Here is a 15233-nt window from a genome sequence, read left to right on the forward strand (position 1 = left end):
ACAGTGCAAAAGACGAGACTCACTTCACAGAACTCAAATCTATCTCAGCATTTCCATTATTTCAAGTGACAGCTCAGGATAAGGCAAAGGCCAAAAACTGACAAAAGCTGGGAAATGAGATTTGTACAACATGCTAATTGCTCTGCTGTAGTGTTGTTTAGCTTTCCCCCTCTCAATACCCATATAAATGTTGGGACAACAATGACCATCAAGTAACAGTTAAGATCAAAACCAAAGCATAGTAGTATGGCCTACTGGAGCCAAATAAAATTTACTCTTTTCCCAGTTAGGGAAAAAAAAAAAAAAAAGCAAAAAAAAAAACACCTCAGCCCTCAAAACCTCCCAAAAACCACCAATACTAAAATTCTAGGCCAAAAAAGTCCACAAGGTGAGGAACCACCCATCAGGATGGGAAGGGCAGAATTCCCACTGATCTGACAGACAGTACATCCTTCTATAACCCCCGTATGCATTTTATATTTACCTTGATCTCCTCTGGTGCTAAGAGAGCAGCATCACTAACAGCAACTGGTGCTACTTCTTCCATACTTATCGCTGGAAGGTTCGAAACTATTTTAATTTCTGGCACCGGCTAGAAATAAGGAGACACATTCAGGACTGAGCACAGCATCTCAGCAGCTGACAGACAACTGAAGATCACAAGCAGCTGGGCTTGTTTAGAGGCAATCACAGTGCATTTAATATGAAATAAGAATTACCTCAGTAAACACCCATGTTTACTTTGCTTTCCATTTCTGGAATGTATTTTAAAGTATCCAGTTCAAAAAAAAGGAGAAAGCCCCCAGCTTTATGAAACTTATGCACTTACTGGTTTGGGTGTGAAGTGGAAATTACAAAGTGCATCCAGCTTCTGGAAGAGTGAATCCATCATTTCCTGAATTTCTTTGTGTTCAGGATTTTCTTCCTCTTCAGTCTTTTGCTGCATTAAAAATGCAATGTAACTGTAACACCATTCATAAGGCTATTTTACTTTAGCAAGACTGGTAAGAACACAACTTACAATTCAGAGCCCTTTCACTGGTGAACACTCAGAGAAAGACTAAATTACTTCCAGTTGGAAGGTGTATAAATGAACACACAATAGTACACAGTGTGAACTTCAAACCCAAATGAAAGGCATTGTTTTTGTTACCTGGTGAAGTTTCATGTATTCTTGCTCATAGATTTCAGCGAGACTCAGCTTACTCTTTTCATGATCCAAACTGATCCGCTTCTTGTAATCAAAAGCTTCCTCTTTGGGTTTTTCTTTTGGTACTACGTCATCCCATGCCTGAGAAAGTAATGACCAATTGCAACTATAGAAAAGTATCAGCTACATCTATTTTAGAACATTTTTCAGTTATTTATCTGGCACGTTAACTAGTTTATGCATGTAGCCTCCCAGGACTCATCAAGTTTTGCACTTATATTTAAAAAAAAAAAGTAATAAAAGTTACAGCTCTACTTAAGTCCTTGGTTTTAGTGAATGAAGGCAACAACTATAACAAGTTACAAACTCTTCCCCATCTTTTTAAATTCAATGAACACTAAGGCTCAACAAGCTGTGAGATACAAATCTTCTGTCAGTGGCTTTGAAGCAAAATGAAGCAAACAACTAAATTTTGGTCAGTGTGAGAATGCTCAGAGCACTAGTTATGGTAACAGCCAACACTTATAGACTGGCTTTATATTCCAAATTCCTTACAGTTTTATCTGCACACAGTCTCTTTTGAAGTGCTCCAAAACTTGGCGCATAACAGGGATATATAAATAGGGCTCCTCAGAAATCTAAAGACATACAATGAATATCAAGAAAAAAGAACCAGTCGCAGAAATTAAGATAATTTTACACCTAACATTGCAAATTATTCCAACTCTTCCTTGTAATATGCCCTGTGAATCAAGTCGATGAACAATGTAAGGAGGAACAGGTAAGATAATATTAACCTCATCCAATATTCTTTGTTTAATGAGATCTTCAAGCTGAAAAGTAGTTTCTTCTGTGATCACAGGTGCTGAAAGAAAAAGGCAAAGAACTTTAAGATTAATGTTTCTCCAGCAAGAAACAAGTCTTGTTCTATAAAGAACAAACTACACAAAAAGAAAGTAAAACCTTCACAAAAAAGTAGCAATTGAAAGTGAAGTAAGTAAATATACGTAAAAGTAAGTCACATTACGTAAGGCTGATAAATTATTAGGTTTGCTACCAAAGTTATGAACTTTCAGGTAAATTAAAAACTAACAAAAAGAAATTATAGTTTCCTGTAGTTTCCACTGTGAAAATGCAGGGTGAAACAACCTCAAAATCACATCAAGAAGTTTAACCTGTTCTCCTGTTACCCTGCTCGAGTCACGGGTGTTTTCAGCAAGGTGAAAGGGCAGAACACCCAGCATGGTCTGGAACATGCTGTGAGCAAAGCCCTGTCCCTCTCCTTACCCATTCGGACTGCGTGGTCAAAAAGCACTGTTTCTTCCAAAAGGCTGTTCTCAGGGCGTTTCTGTCCAGTCACTTCTCCTTTCAGCTGCCAAGGTTTCTCCTCTAACAATGCTTCTTCCAAGCTTTTTATTTTTTTGCTCATCTGGAAAACACAATTTCCTAGGAAGTTTAAAACAGGGCTCACTTGTAAACTCACAGCAATAAATTAATATTTATTTCAGGTACATGAGGGAATATATGATTGCAGATGTATCTATGTAGATAAACCACATGTTTTCCTTAAATTTTAAATACCTTCTTTGAATTTGCTGGACTCTGAACAAATGAAACAACCAGTAAAAAAAAAAAAATTATTTGCCACCGTCTTGAAGTATTAGCCAAATAAAATATGAACAAAACCCAAAGAAAACCAAACCAAAATTACCTTTTCCTGTCTCTTCTCAAATGATGACTTTACTTCACTGGGACTGATGCCCTTCTCTAATTGCCCTTCAGCTACATCTTCTGTTTCACTGTCATCTGGCACATTGAAAGTTACTTTTTTAGAAGCTTCTTTACTTCTCATGTGCTCCACCATTTCATCCATATCCTCAAACCTGTAACAATAACATTTAATATAAAAGTTGAGAAGCCTTTATAATTTTTCACATGAAAGTATGTCAGCCCTTAGATGTTTACCTGCTACAAGTAACTTACAGTTTACAACAGGTTTCAAGGATCCCCCTAAAGGCAGAGATGCTAGGGAAACTTCTGGATAATAAAAATAACTTTGAACTCTTAAATGCTTTATTCAAATAAAAATCAAGGGACAATATTTAAAAAAAATATGTAAGTTGACAACACAAACCATGAACATACAACAGTTAACTGAGAATGGCACACTATGACCAGAGTGAGGGTGGCATTCTCAGTATTTTCTGCTTTACTTCTGTGTAAAATTATGAGAACATTTTACCTGCATTTTACTTACTCAGACATACTTCCTTCATTTTGCTCTTCAATGGCACTGTCTGCTTCCTCTTCCTGATCCTCTTCAGCATCATTAGCTACTAAATCATCATCACCATCATCATCAACTGGATCAAAGAAATCTTTGTATGTCATATCTCTTGAACTTTTTATTGGCTAAAAAGGTGAGAGGGAAAGAAAAAAACAAACAACAAACCACAGCTGTTAAGACTGACAGAAATCAAAGAATATCTTGTCTTTTAAAGTCTTTAGTGCCTGGGGAACAGCACTTCTTGTTCAACAGTAATTCAGGGTAGTGATGCATTAACCTATGCTAGGGCATCATAGTAAACTGATTTCTTTTCCTGGTGTTTACAGTTCTCTGCCACTTACACATACAAAAGTCAAGGAGCTGTAGGTTTTGCCAAATACTTGTTGGAATGCACACTGATTCCCTGGGTCTATTTCTTACTTGCTAGTGAGAATGTCTGGTAATATTGAATAATAATATACTCATTTTTGAATCAATTACTCATCAATTTATGTTGTATCACAGTCACAAGGCATGTCCCTGGAAGAAGTCCTTTGCTCTGCATCAGCCACCTTAGTGATCTCTAATTACCAGATGCTGATCTTTTAATTTGCTGGGTCAACTATTCTGCAATTCTTCAAGGTCCCTGATTTCCTGGGGATATTATCTCTTCCTTTATTTATCTAAAAGCCCAAAGCCCATGTAAGGAGAGTCTGGAATAGCAGGATCCTATGTCCTTCTTCACCAGGAAATTTTCTTACCAGATAGTAATTGTTAAAACGTTCAGAAGGAATCTTTAGTCTCATAAACAAATGTAACTCGGCAGTTTCTACACTTTATGGTCATCCTAACAGATACCAGATTTTGATTTACAGGAAAAAACTCACTTTGACTTTAGCTTCTTCTAAATCTTTGTCATCATCTGAGATAATGTCTTCAAAATAATTAATGTCATCTTCTTCTTCTTCTTCTTTTTCCTTTTCTTCCTTCTCTGCATGTTCTAAAAAAGCTTCCATCTCAGCTAGCTTGAAAAACTTGTCATCCACTACAGATTTTCTTCCCTTCTTTCTCAGTGTGGTTTCCTTGGCTGTTTTAGCTTGTTGCTCCAATGCTTCAATATCAAAGTCAATATCAGAATCCTCATCACTGTATTTCTGCATTATGCTTTCTCTGAGTTTACTTTGCTTTTCTTTAGCTTTAGTTTTAGCTTTTTCTTCATCTTTTGTATACACATTAATTTGTTCAGTTTCTGCTTCCATTATGTTGTCTTCCAACTCCTTGTCACTGCTGGCCTCTGCATCAGAGCCATCCTCTTCCTGGTCTGAGAGAAGACAAAGATCTTCATCCTCGGCATCCCTTGCAATGGATTTCTTGAAGAAATCGAGAACTGCATTGTTCTGGAGCTCCAGTTGCTGCCAAATCTGTTCTTCATCAAACTTTTCTATCACCAGCTCTTTTAGAGGACCCCCACGAACTATATTGCTTCCTTTATTCAAATCGTAGAGAGTCTTTGTCATCGCTCTGAAGTCGGCAGCCAGCCCATCCTGCACACTGAGAGCAGAAAAATAAAAGAGCTTAACACTTTCCACTAAGTCAATCACACGGTCACACGGCTGCTCTCGTTGTACCTGCTTTGGTTCTCTGGTGCTGCAGAACAGCGCCTTTCAATAGCTACTGCTGCAGCTTAACTTTCCATACATCGCTTGGAGTACTGCTACCACAGAGTCACGGAAAAAAAATCACAAAATTCTTAATCCTTTCAGCTTTATTACACTTCGTGTAGGAAGTAGCAGCTGGACAGAAAATTCCAGCTTTCTACAGCTGCATCTTACAATATGTTGATCTTATTTAAGCACTCCGGACATTTTGAGGAAGTAAACAATACAGCACTCAACACCTCAATCGTCCACGAGCCAGACCCCAGGTTTGAAAGATGCAATTGAGCATCTCCACCGCCTCACTCCTCAACTTTTACACATGGGTAGGTGTAAAAGGTTTTTCTCTAGGGCTACCAATGCCTCCCCCCGCCCCCCGCGGTACCTGAGGAAGCACTCGGGGCGCGCCGCCGCTGCTCCCGCCACCCTGAGGCAGGTCCGGATGCCCTGGATCCCCGGGAGCGCCGGGAGCCCCGGGAGCCCCGGGAGCCCCGGCACCGCCGCCATCGCCCCGCGCACACGTGGGCCCGGCTCCGCCTCCGCCGCGGCCCCGCGCTCAGGCCCGGCCGGCTCCGCGGCCGCCGCCAAGGTTCCGCACACAGGGGTTCCGCACACAGGGGTTCCGCACACAGGGGTTCCGCCCGCGGAGCTCTGCCCGCCCCGCTTCCGAGCCGTGGTGTCCCGCCTCCTGAACCGAAACATCCCCGCCCCTGGCCCAGCCCTCTGGTAGAAGCGCCTCGTTCTCCCAGAATCGCCAGCACAGTATGGCAGTCATGCCCGATGGCTGCTGCTTCCCACCCTGGGAAGGGCGCGGTGTTGCTGCAGACTGGGATTTGCATCAGTGCTGGGAAACCTGCTCTAAATATAGTGAAGGTACATTCATCTTATTCACAGTTGTGAATCTCTGACCTAGATACGAGGGCTATTTTGGAACTGCACATTTCCAGCTGATTCTGCCGGTAAAACACCTGATCTTACCTGGTGTCTGCAAGTTCAGGCTAACGAGGCACACACACACACACACACACACACACACACACACACACACACACACACACACACACACACACACACACACACACACACACAGACACCTTTCACCATCCACACAGCACTGCCCAGTGCTCTGCAAGTCCCCTCTTACATCTTGTAGTTTCTTAGGTTTATTTTGTAAAGTCAAATTAAGCCTTACACCCAGACCCTTGTGTTTTCAGCCACCCACACAGCCCTTCTGCAACTTGATCCAAAACTGTGACTAACCTTTTAACTTCAATACTGCTCCTGCCTCTGCCGCTTTCATGTTTCTTTCCTACCAACACATAAAGCCTTTTCAGTGCAAAGAATGCCCTGCAATGCCACAAATTAAGATTTGAAGTGGCACAACCTGCTTATCTATTTAGGCTATATCTCGGCTAGTTTCAGTGTGCTATGCCTGCCACAGCAAGACTGCAGCATCAGCAGACAGCCTGCTGACTGTCCTGAGTCTCTCTGGCACAATGCTTCACGGCATCCTGGTCTGTACCAGGAACAGCGTGGCCAGCAGGACCAGGGAAGTGTTTGTTCCCCTGTATTCTGCACTGGTAAGGCCACCCTTGAGTTCTGGGCCTCTCAGTTCAGGAAGGACATTGAGATGCTGGAGCAAGTCCAGAGAATAGCAACAGAGCTGGAAAAGGAACTGGAGCACAAGTCGGATGAGAGTGGCTGAGGGAGCTGGGGGGGCTCAGCCTGGAGAAAGGGAGGCTTGGGGTGACCTTATTGCCCTCTAAAAGTCCCTACAACAGGAGGATCCAGCCAGACACCTTCAAGCTGCACCAGGTCACAGGTTGGACATCAAAAGACATTTCTTCTCAGAAAGGGTGATTAGATACTTGAATCGGCTGCCTAGGGAGGTGGTGGAGTTACTGTTCCTGGAGGTGTTTAAGGGCAGTCTGGATGTGGACTTAGAGCTCTGGTTTAGATGACAAAAGCGTGTTCAGTAATAGTTTGGACTCGGTGATCTCGGTGGTCTTTTCCAACCTAACTGATTCTGTGGGATTTGCTCAGAAAACTTCCTCGGCAAATGCCGCTTCCCCCTCTTTGGCACGCTGTCTCCGAGCCCGGCCCCCGCAGGCTCCGCTGGCGCGGTGCGGGCCCGGCCCCCGCGGGCTCCGCTGGCGCGGTGCGGGCCCGGCCCCTGCCGTGGCACGGCGCTGCCTCACGGGGGGTGCCGGGGCGGCGCTGCCGCGGCCGGGCGGGCTGAGATGGCGGCGGTGCTGCGGCGCGGAGCGGCCGGTAATGCGGGGCGGCGGCGAGCGGGGCGGCGGGAACGAAGGGCGGCGGGCGCGGGGCGCGGTGTGTGCTCCGGCCTGGCGGATCTCCCCGTGAGAGCCCCGCAGGCCGAACGAAGCTGCCGCTTCTGTAAATAAAAACAAGTTCTCCCGATCCAACTGACGGGCGCATTAACCGCTGACGTTAGCTGCGTATGGTAAACTTAGAGAGCAAACGCCAAATCTAAAGTGCAAAGAGGAACTTGTCTTTTTTGATCTGTGGTTTGGAGGTCAAATTCAAAATAATTTCCCGTTTATGATAATAACCTGTACTGCTCACTCTGGTAGGGTAGGTTTAACTCACAATACCTAAACCACACTATTTTACTTGGTAGCCCCAGACCAGGAGAAAAATGAATGTGAGGCTCAATGCTGTCAGTGATCGATCAGTAGGATACTGGGAATGAAAACACCTTCGTATGACTGCACTTTGAAGGAGGGAACAAAAGCCACAGCACACTGAGACTCAGTTCCCTTGAGCTGTGGAGCCCATCTGATGCCCAAAAGCCCCGTCCAGCACAGAGCAGAGCAGTACTGTGAGCCCAGTTAGCCTCCAGAGTTCCCAGGCTGCTCACACCACCCTGAAATTGCTGGAATTTAAGAATGACCATACTATGCCCTTTTCTCCATTTGGCCCAGAGAGTGAGCACACAGCCCCTATGTGCCAGATTCCCTTTGGTAACAGCATCCTCTCCATGCTTTGGGAGTTTGTCACCACCTGAAAAGAGTGATGATAAAGCAGTGCCCATGACAAGGTTCTTGCTGCAACCCACTGTTGCAAAACTTTCCCATAGAGAATGTGACTGAATTCAGTTTGGTTTGGCTTGTATTTGATTTAGTTTCTTTGATTAGGTCAATGAACACTGCTCCACATCAGAAGCAAAAAACAAGGCTATGAATAAACATTTGAACTTGTTACTTTAGAATCTGTTCGATTGAAGAATGTAACCCTTAGTTGGTACAACTGTATATTTAAACTCTGATGTGCATACTACAAGTAGATCAGTCAATCATCAATAGAATGATCCCCAAATAGATAAATTTAAAAATATTCTTCAAATGAAGCTGAAGAAGGTTATATACTATAGAACTAGTTTTGTGATACATATATAAATACAAGTGTTTCTTTCCTGGAAACATGGAGATGATGGGGTTTCAATCTGAAGTTTGCTGAAAAGCTTTCTTTTTCACTGCAGGGCCATTTTTGATTATTGGGTTAGAAGAAGATTAGAATTTTAAGTAATCTATATAGTTACTAATCTAGATAATATAAGAAAAACACAAATGCTTTTTGTTTAACCTCAGTCAATTAAATTATGGATTTAAAATTAACACTCTGTATGCATCTGACTAGAGCTAGGATAAATTCACAAGACTTCATAAAATAAGCGCTTATATGAGTGAGCATTTAAGTATCTTTGACTTTACAAGAATCCTAGGAATATACTTCACTTTTTCAGTCTATTGTCTTCCCAGGAAACAGCACAAGAAATCAAATATTTCTGGGGCAGAACCCATAAGAAAGAGCATTTTCTATTATTTTTTCTAGTGCTTCACAAATAGCTGAGTAACAAACTGTGTCTTTGTGTCTGTGTCTTTGTCTATTTACTTGAAATAGAAAACAAAAAACCAAATTAAATTACTATAACTGTGTGGTCATATGTGCCCTGTGTAAAGTGCAGCAAGAACTACAGATGTCAGATGTAAAATAATGGGAAAATCCTTGCCTTTCCATTAGTAAAGACTGCTTGAAAAAATATCTACATTAGTAGTATTTCTGTTGAACTGCGGTCTGTTAATATTTGGAAGAAAAAATAAAACAGTAAAAGGCTCTGGAGCACATAATAAATTATATAGTAAGGGATCCTTCTCTTTTAAAGGATTTTTCTTATTTAGAGAATACTGCCTTCCTCCAAGTGGAAAAATATCTCTTGCTTCAGCAAGAATGTCTTAAGAAATTACAGTACAAAATGGAGCTACTTCAGTAGAAGCTTAGGTGGGCAAGAAAGACTGTATAGCAGATATACTATTGTAACACATTTATTTACACCGGTTAATTGTCCAACCCTATACTAGTTAATTAGCCATGCCTTTAATCATGCATGTTTGTACCTTATGCATTTGAGGCATTGCATAGTGCTGCTCCCTCACAGAATAACGTGGTTCACCCTGATTCAGCTGCACTGACATGGCAAGTGTTTCTACAAAACAGTTTCTGCACAGACATTTGAAAAACAAAATTTTTATGTGGAAATTTCAAAGGAAGTTTTTTTAACATATAAGAAATTGAAAGGCAGTGGCTGTCCTATACCAGTATGATAGCCTAAAGGTGGTACCAAGTGAACGAATTGTCCAGAACTTCTGGCTGTGTCGAAGGAGATGATGGACTGTGTGAAAGCCTGGCAAGAAATACTGCAGGGCAGTTACTTGCAGCACTAGAAAAGTTTCTGAAAATACTTAATGTAGGATGTTGATTTATTATCATAAAAAAATTGTGAATAGACATTTTTGTGATACTGAGTCTTTGCTAATATGCACATTGCATGTTGGAATTTTAACTGTCAGATACATGCAAACATTTCTTCCTCCATAACAACACCATGCTCAGAAAGACTTAGGTTTAAGGATTTATCAGTTTTTGAAGAAAAATTAACTGGTAGCTGTAGAATCTTGAATTCCTGTGGAATGGTAGCTCTCAGTTCCATACAGTGGAGCAAAGCTGATTTAATTAATTACAGCTATTACTGACCTTACAGAGCACCAAGAGCCCAGCCAGGCTATCTATCCTCAGTGTGTTGCAAAGCATCCAGAATCTCAGTGCATCATTGGCACAATCTCTTAGCAAAATAGCACATTTGTGACTTTAAAGGAAAGAACGCCTCAAAGACTCCCAAAAGGATAAGATGCCTCTAGCTTGGCCTTGAGGCATTGGGAGCTCTGACTTGGCCTAGAGCAAACTGGCATGGAATTATAATGTGGCTTTTATGACTATGTCTTTTAATATAATTCTAATTTTCATTCTAGAAACAGCTGATATTATAAAAATTTCTCCTCACCCCCAATCCCTCTAGATTCTGATACTGACAGATTAATTATTCAGGTAATTAATTTGCAAGTACCCTCATTTTTTATCTTTCTTTTTTTGTGATCTTTTTGTTTGTTTCCTATAATTTTGAGATGCATAGACATATCCTTATTTCTTTCTCTATTTCTTAAGAAGCTCTGAAAATTTCAAAAGTCACTTTTAAACACATTATACAGTTGGCCTTTACAATTGGTCCTGTTTTCCTCTTTTCAACAGGTATATGGAAAGATTTACACCAAATCTGAGTCAGCTTTGGGTTTTTATTTATTACTCTTTTCATACTTCTGAATATTTACTTAGTCTGAAAACAAAGTAACTGTTTCCTTGCTCTCAGCCTACCCTGAGGATTGCACAAGGGTGTGCCAATGACTTGGCAGCTCTGCAGGCCTTTACAGGGGAAAGAGCAGGCACTGAGACTTTCTCAAAAGCATGGTGCCAGTGCTATGCACTTGTTTTTCAGGGCTTCTTAGCAGACTGCAGCCTTCCGCTCCCACAGTACGAACTCTCTCCTCATCAAAGTCCTTCTCACGAAACATTCCAAGCTGTTTGTGGAAACTGGGCCGACTTAATCACGTGGCAATTGCAGTGCCTGATTTGGAGAAAGCTCAGTCCTTGTATAAAGATGTGTTAGGAGCCCAGGTGAGTGAGACTGTTGCTCTTCCTGAACATGGTGTCTACACTGTTTTTGTGGAGCTGGGAAATACCAAGCTGGAACTTCTACATCCGTTAGGAGAGAAAAGTCCCATTGCAAGCTTCCTGCAAAAAAACAAGACTGGAGGAATGCATCACATCTGCATTGAGGTATTTTAATGTAATATTTATTGTAATAAGATAGATACATTCAAGTATGCATATTTTAATAAGCTTGACCTTTGTCAAGAACTAACATATAAGGTTGTCATATTTCTCTCTTATACAAAGGAAAATTTAAACAGATGTTTTGATGGGTGAATTGTTTCAAAAAGGTAAATATTTTAAGAAGAAATTAAATTATTCCTGACCAGATACAATATAATACCTGCAGTGAAAACCATGCTGGACACAGCAGAGTCAGAGAGCAATCCAAGCCTGGTACTCATCTAAATGGATGCACCCAAAGGGATGCAGGGATTCATTCCAGCTGAGCCCAGACTCCTCTTCAGGCCACCTCTGCAGGACAGGAGCAGCAGCTGTTGTGGCTTTTCTGCTCAGGGAAAGAATCTGGAGGGGGCCGTGGCACATGTGGCCTTTCTAGTTTAGGTAATTTGACAGTCATTCCTTTTTGATTTGCAGTCTGGTAGTTGTGTGTAAGAAGAACTGTAGTGAGTTTGGATTATTCATGAACAAAACTACTGCAAATGGGTAGGAATTAAGCGATGCCTGTTTCTCTGGATTAAAGCTAGGAATTTCCTTCTTCCCTACCATGGCATTGGGAGAAGAGTTTATTCACCAAATTATGTCCAGACACCTCAGCCTTCAAAAATAGCAGTGATATATTATTATAATTCTAGGTCTTTATTAATTACTGACTACTGAATTTTCTGAACTGAGGGTAAATATTATTTCAAAAAAAGAATGCATTTAAGTTTTAGGAAAATTCAAATTTCATTAGATGACATGACATCAGAACTTAAGATCACATTGCACAGTAAAGGCATATTTTTGTTAATTACATATTTCTGTAGGAAATTGTACTGAAATACTGTTTTAATGGCTATTATAGTTAACCTCAATAAAAAGACCACATCTGGATATATTTTTTATTATTCCAAGCTTTTTTCCTTAGGAAACTTTATGAAACTTTACCTACTCAGAGGGAGAATACATAAATCTAAAGGGGCTTTTACCTTCTGCCCACTGTCCTCCCCTTTTCACCACCATTTAATGAGTCAGTCCTCTGTCATCACTTATAAAGGCAGGTATTTTTCTTTAGTTATTGAGAGCAGAAAGTAATGCAGAATTTAGATTATTTATGGAGTCCTTATGAAGTAACAACAAAAAAATGCTTTGTGCATGAGTGGTTTTGTTTATTAATGTCTTAAATATTGCACAATCCATTTAAATGGTATTTTATAAAATCTTCAAATAACAAATGCAAACTCCTGTTGTATTTTTAATACTAGATGTTTTAAAATGGTTTATAACTTATTTTCAGAATTATATTAGAACTTAGAAATAACATTTCAGTGAGGAATTGTTATTGCTCCTAAATGTAAAATCTGCATAATACAGTGCAATATGTTAATTTGTGTGAACTGTATCTTTTTTAAAAGGTTGATGACATAAAAGCGGCTATGACAGAACTGAAGAAAAAAAAGATACGAATATTGAGTGAAGAGCCAAAAATAGGTGCACATGGCAAACCTGTGATTTTTCTTCACCCTAAAGATTGCCATGGAGTCCTTGTGGAACTTGAGCAAGCTTGAGCTGCAATATTCATAAATTAAACAATAGAAGAGTTGTGAAGTTCCTGAGCTGGTGCTGGGAATATTGATGTGGTATTCAGTCTTTACAAGTTCGTTGAAGTTCCCATGGATGAAGTACAGTTTTTGAGCACTGAAATAGTGCTACAGATTTAAGGTCTGTCTTTGCTGGTGTTGCTGATCTAATACTTTGGCATTTCTTAAATTCTCTCTGATTCTACGCACAAATACATGAGCTAAGTTACATATGTACCACAGTAATTTATCTTTTGTTGCCTGTTTGCACCACGATCTTACCTCTGTAGCCACAGAAACTATACAGTTTCTAGGTCAAGCTGCATTATTTTGCTCTACATTTCACAGCAGAGACCCACTTCCCAGTGACAACAATATAGCTTAGACATTTTCTTTAGAAATAAAGGCAAACAAAGAATGTGTTTCCTCTTCTCACCATTCACCATCTGTGCTTCACATTGATTGATTGGTTCATGCAATAAAAAAAACTACATGTTATTGTATGGATGTCTGCAATCAGTAAATAAGTTTTTATTGGCATAACAATTACTGCCAAGGAAGGTACCATGCATAAATCATCATTTAGTTGTTTTATGAACTTTGTGGATATGCAGGCAATGCAAGAAGAGAACCTGAAAGCTACTTGCCTGATATATATTTCATATTGTAAGGCAGTTGTGACATTTTAGTTTTTTCATTTTTAGGATTTTTATTTTTTTTCCCAAGCTTTCTCCATAGAAGGACATCTTGAAGAGACATGAATAAGGTTTTCCTGTGCAGAAGCACTTACAAAATCATTGGCAAGCTCACTCCATGTAAGTATTGCTTCTGTACACAGTTTTTTAGCGTTAAAGACCACGCCAGTATGCTGATGTCACAGCCTGCAGGCAGTTTTGTTAATTTATTTATGAACAGACTTCACTTTATTGGTGTATATTACTCAAGCAGTCTTTTCCTGAGACTTTCTTTTATAGGTTTGTTTTGACATTTCAACTGTAGAAATAGAAGACTTGCTATTTCTTTCATTTTCTCAAGCCTTAAAAAGTCATACTTTCTTAGCTTAACTACAGTCTGAATTTTAAATTTTCCTACATCTCTGCATATGTAGTAGGAGCCTTCAGCTTGATACAAAGATCATCTTAGTCTAGGCAACTTTTTACTTAATGGAATTATTTGTAATGTGTGTCATGTTTGCAGCAACAAAATGCAAATGTAATGTTGACCTGAGATTTAAACATGTTTTTAAAGATATTGACATTTCCTCATTAATTTTACTTCTGAAAAAATCTCTACAAAGCCATGATTTTTTCTTTTAACAAGATATGTTGTACCCAAAATAAATACTCCTTCTCTCCTATTTTAAGAAAAACACAGCCTTCCACAGGAATCCTACATTTCATCAAATCACTGTTTAGAGTGTAGTTTGTGATCTAAATTCTAAACTGTTTAAATTTAGAAATCATAAGGCTCGTGAAGGAAATGCAGAAGGATTTAATATTCCTGAAATCTGATTTGGCCATTCTAGGAGATAGTCTTTGAGCAAAGCTGCTCTTGTCTTTCTGTCAAAGACAAGGAAGTACTTTTTCCTGCAAAAACAGCATAGAAATGCCAATACTAAAAGCCTCACTGGTTAAGATAATTGAATAGAAGTCTTTAAACCAAATACCCTTATTTTGGTGCAACAGAAACAGCTCTCCTATGGTTCATTCTCCATTTCTTTGTCTGAAGGAGATGGACTTCTGTTCACAACATCTATCAACACATCAGAGTAAGCAGCTTGAGGTAGTGTCACAGCATATGTCAGAGTTGAGACAGCCACAATACACAGAGTACCCCCATTGAATTTTAGAAGGCTTTAAGCATTCCCCCACAGAGAGCAACACCATATCACTGCAGAAGGCTGCAAGTACCTGCTCTTCTATTTTTTTAGCCCAACCTTTCATGCCCCTCATGTTGATGCAGTGCACCTGTGTGCCCTCTGCTCCCTTTGGTGGTTGGGCAGTGCCCCTGGGCACTCCATGGCTCATTGCTGTCAGTGCTGCTCACCTGCTTCTCACAGCTGTGCCCACTGGGGATGAGGCTGGGCTGCAGCCCCACTCCCAATTACCACAAACTGTGGACCTATAAAGTAGTGCTAGAGAACAGAGATTTTTAAGTAAACACTTGCTCCACCTGATGATTGTGCTCCCTATCTTATTGGCAGAAAGGCTTGTGTTACTTCTTAGCTAGTAACCAGCAATTTTCCTCACTGACTGACTTGGGGTTGCCCAGCTCTAAGTCAACTGATGCATTTTGTTCCTTGTATCCAAGTCGTGCTCCTGTCTCACAGTTCATACCTTTTTTGTGACTATTCC

The 15233-nt window shown here is 40.4% G+C and overlaps 2 protein-coding genes across 7 annotated transcripts in view; one reads left to right on the forward strand and one right to left on the reverse strand.

Annotated features, from left to right (window-relative positions):
• Window positions 1-5788, reverse strand: part of MPHOSPH10 (M-phase phosphoprotein 10) — a 9260-nt gene extending 3472 nt beyond the window's left edge. For both annotated transcript variants that reach the window (XM_041718304.2, XM_032750374.3), the window contains exons 1-9: window positions 5457-5788; window positions 4304-4967; window positions 3408-3562; window positions 2862-3033; window positions 2438-2579; window positions 1948-2015; window positions 1154-1291; window positions 830-940; window positions 485-592 (exon numbers count right to left, since the gene is read on the reverse strand). In XM_041718304.2, coding sequence (XP_041574238.2) covers window positions 485-592; window positions 830-940; window positions 1154-1291; window positions 1948-2015; window positions 2438-2579; window positions 2862-3033; window positions 3408-3562; window positions 4304-4967; window positions 5457-5773 — 1875 coding nt within the window. In that variant the 5' untranslated portion in view covers window positions 5774-5788. The remainder of the gene's footprint in view (window positions 1-484; window positions 593-829; window positions 941-1153; window positions 1292-1947; window positions 2016-2437; window positions 2580-2861; window positions 3034-3407; window positions 3563-4303; window positions 4968-5456) is intronic.
• MCEE (methylmalonyl-CoA epimerase) overlaps window positions 1-13382 on the forward strand; it is a 15642-nt gene extending 2260 nt beyond the window's left edge. Inside the window, exons 1-3 of one of the 5 annotated variants that reach the window (XM_041718305.2) lie at window positions 5830-5944; window positions 10923-11263; window positions 12715-13382. In XM_041718305.2, the coding sequence (XP_041574239.2) occupies window positions 5836-5944; window positions 10923-11263; window positions 12715-12867 (603 nt within the window). In that variant the 5' untranslated portion in view covers window positions 5830-5835 and the 3' untranslated portion in view covers window positions 12868-13382. Of the gene's footprint in view, window positions 1-5829; window positions 5945-7183; window positions 7343-10922; window positions 11264-12227; window positions 12676-12714 lie in introns of those variants that run through there. The other 4 variants (XM_002194712.7, XM_030282020.4, XM_072934165.1 and 1 more) reach the window with 4 other exon arrangements.
• Window positions 13383-15233: the final 1851 nt, after the last annotated feature.

This window comes from Taeniopygia guttata, chromosome 10 (assembly GCF_048771995.1).
Source record: "Taeniopygia guttata chromosome 10, bTaeGut7.mat, whole genome shotgun sequence".
NCBI lineage: Eukaryota > Metazoa > Chordata > Aves > Passeriformes > Estrildidae > Taeniopygia > Taeniopygia guttata.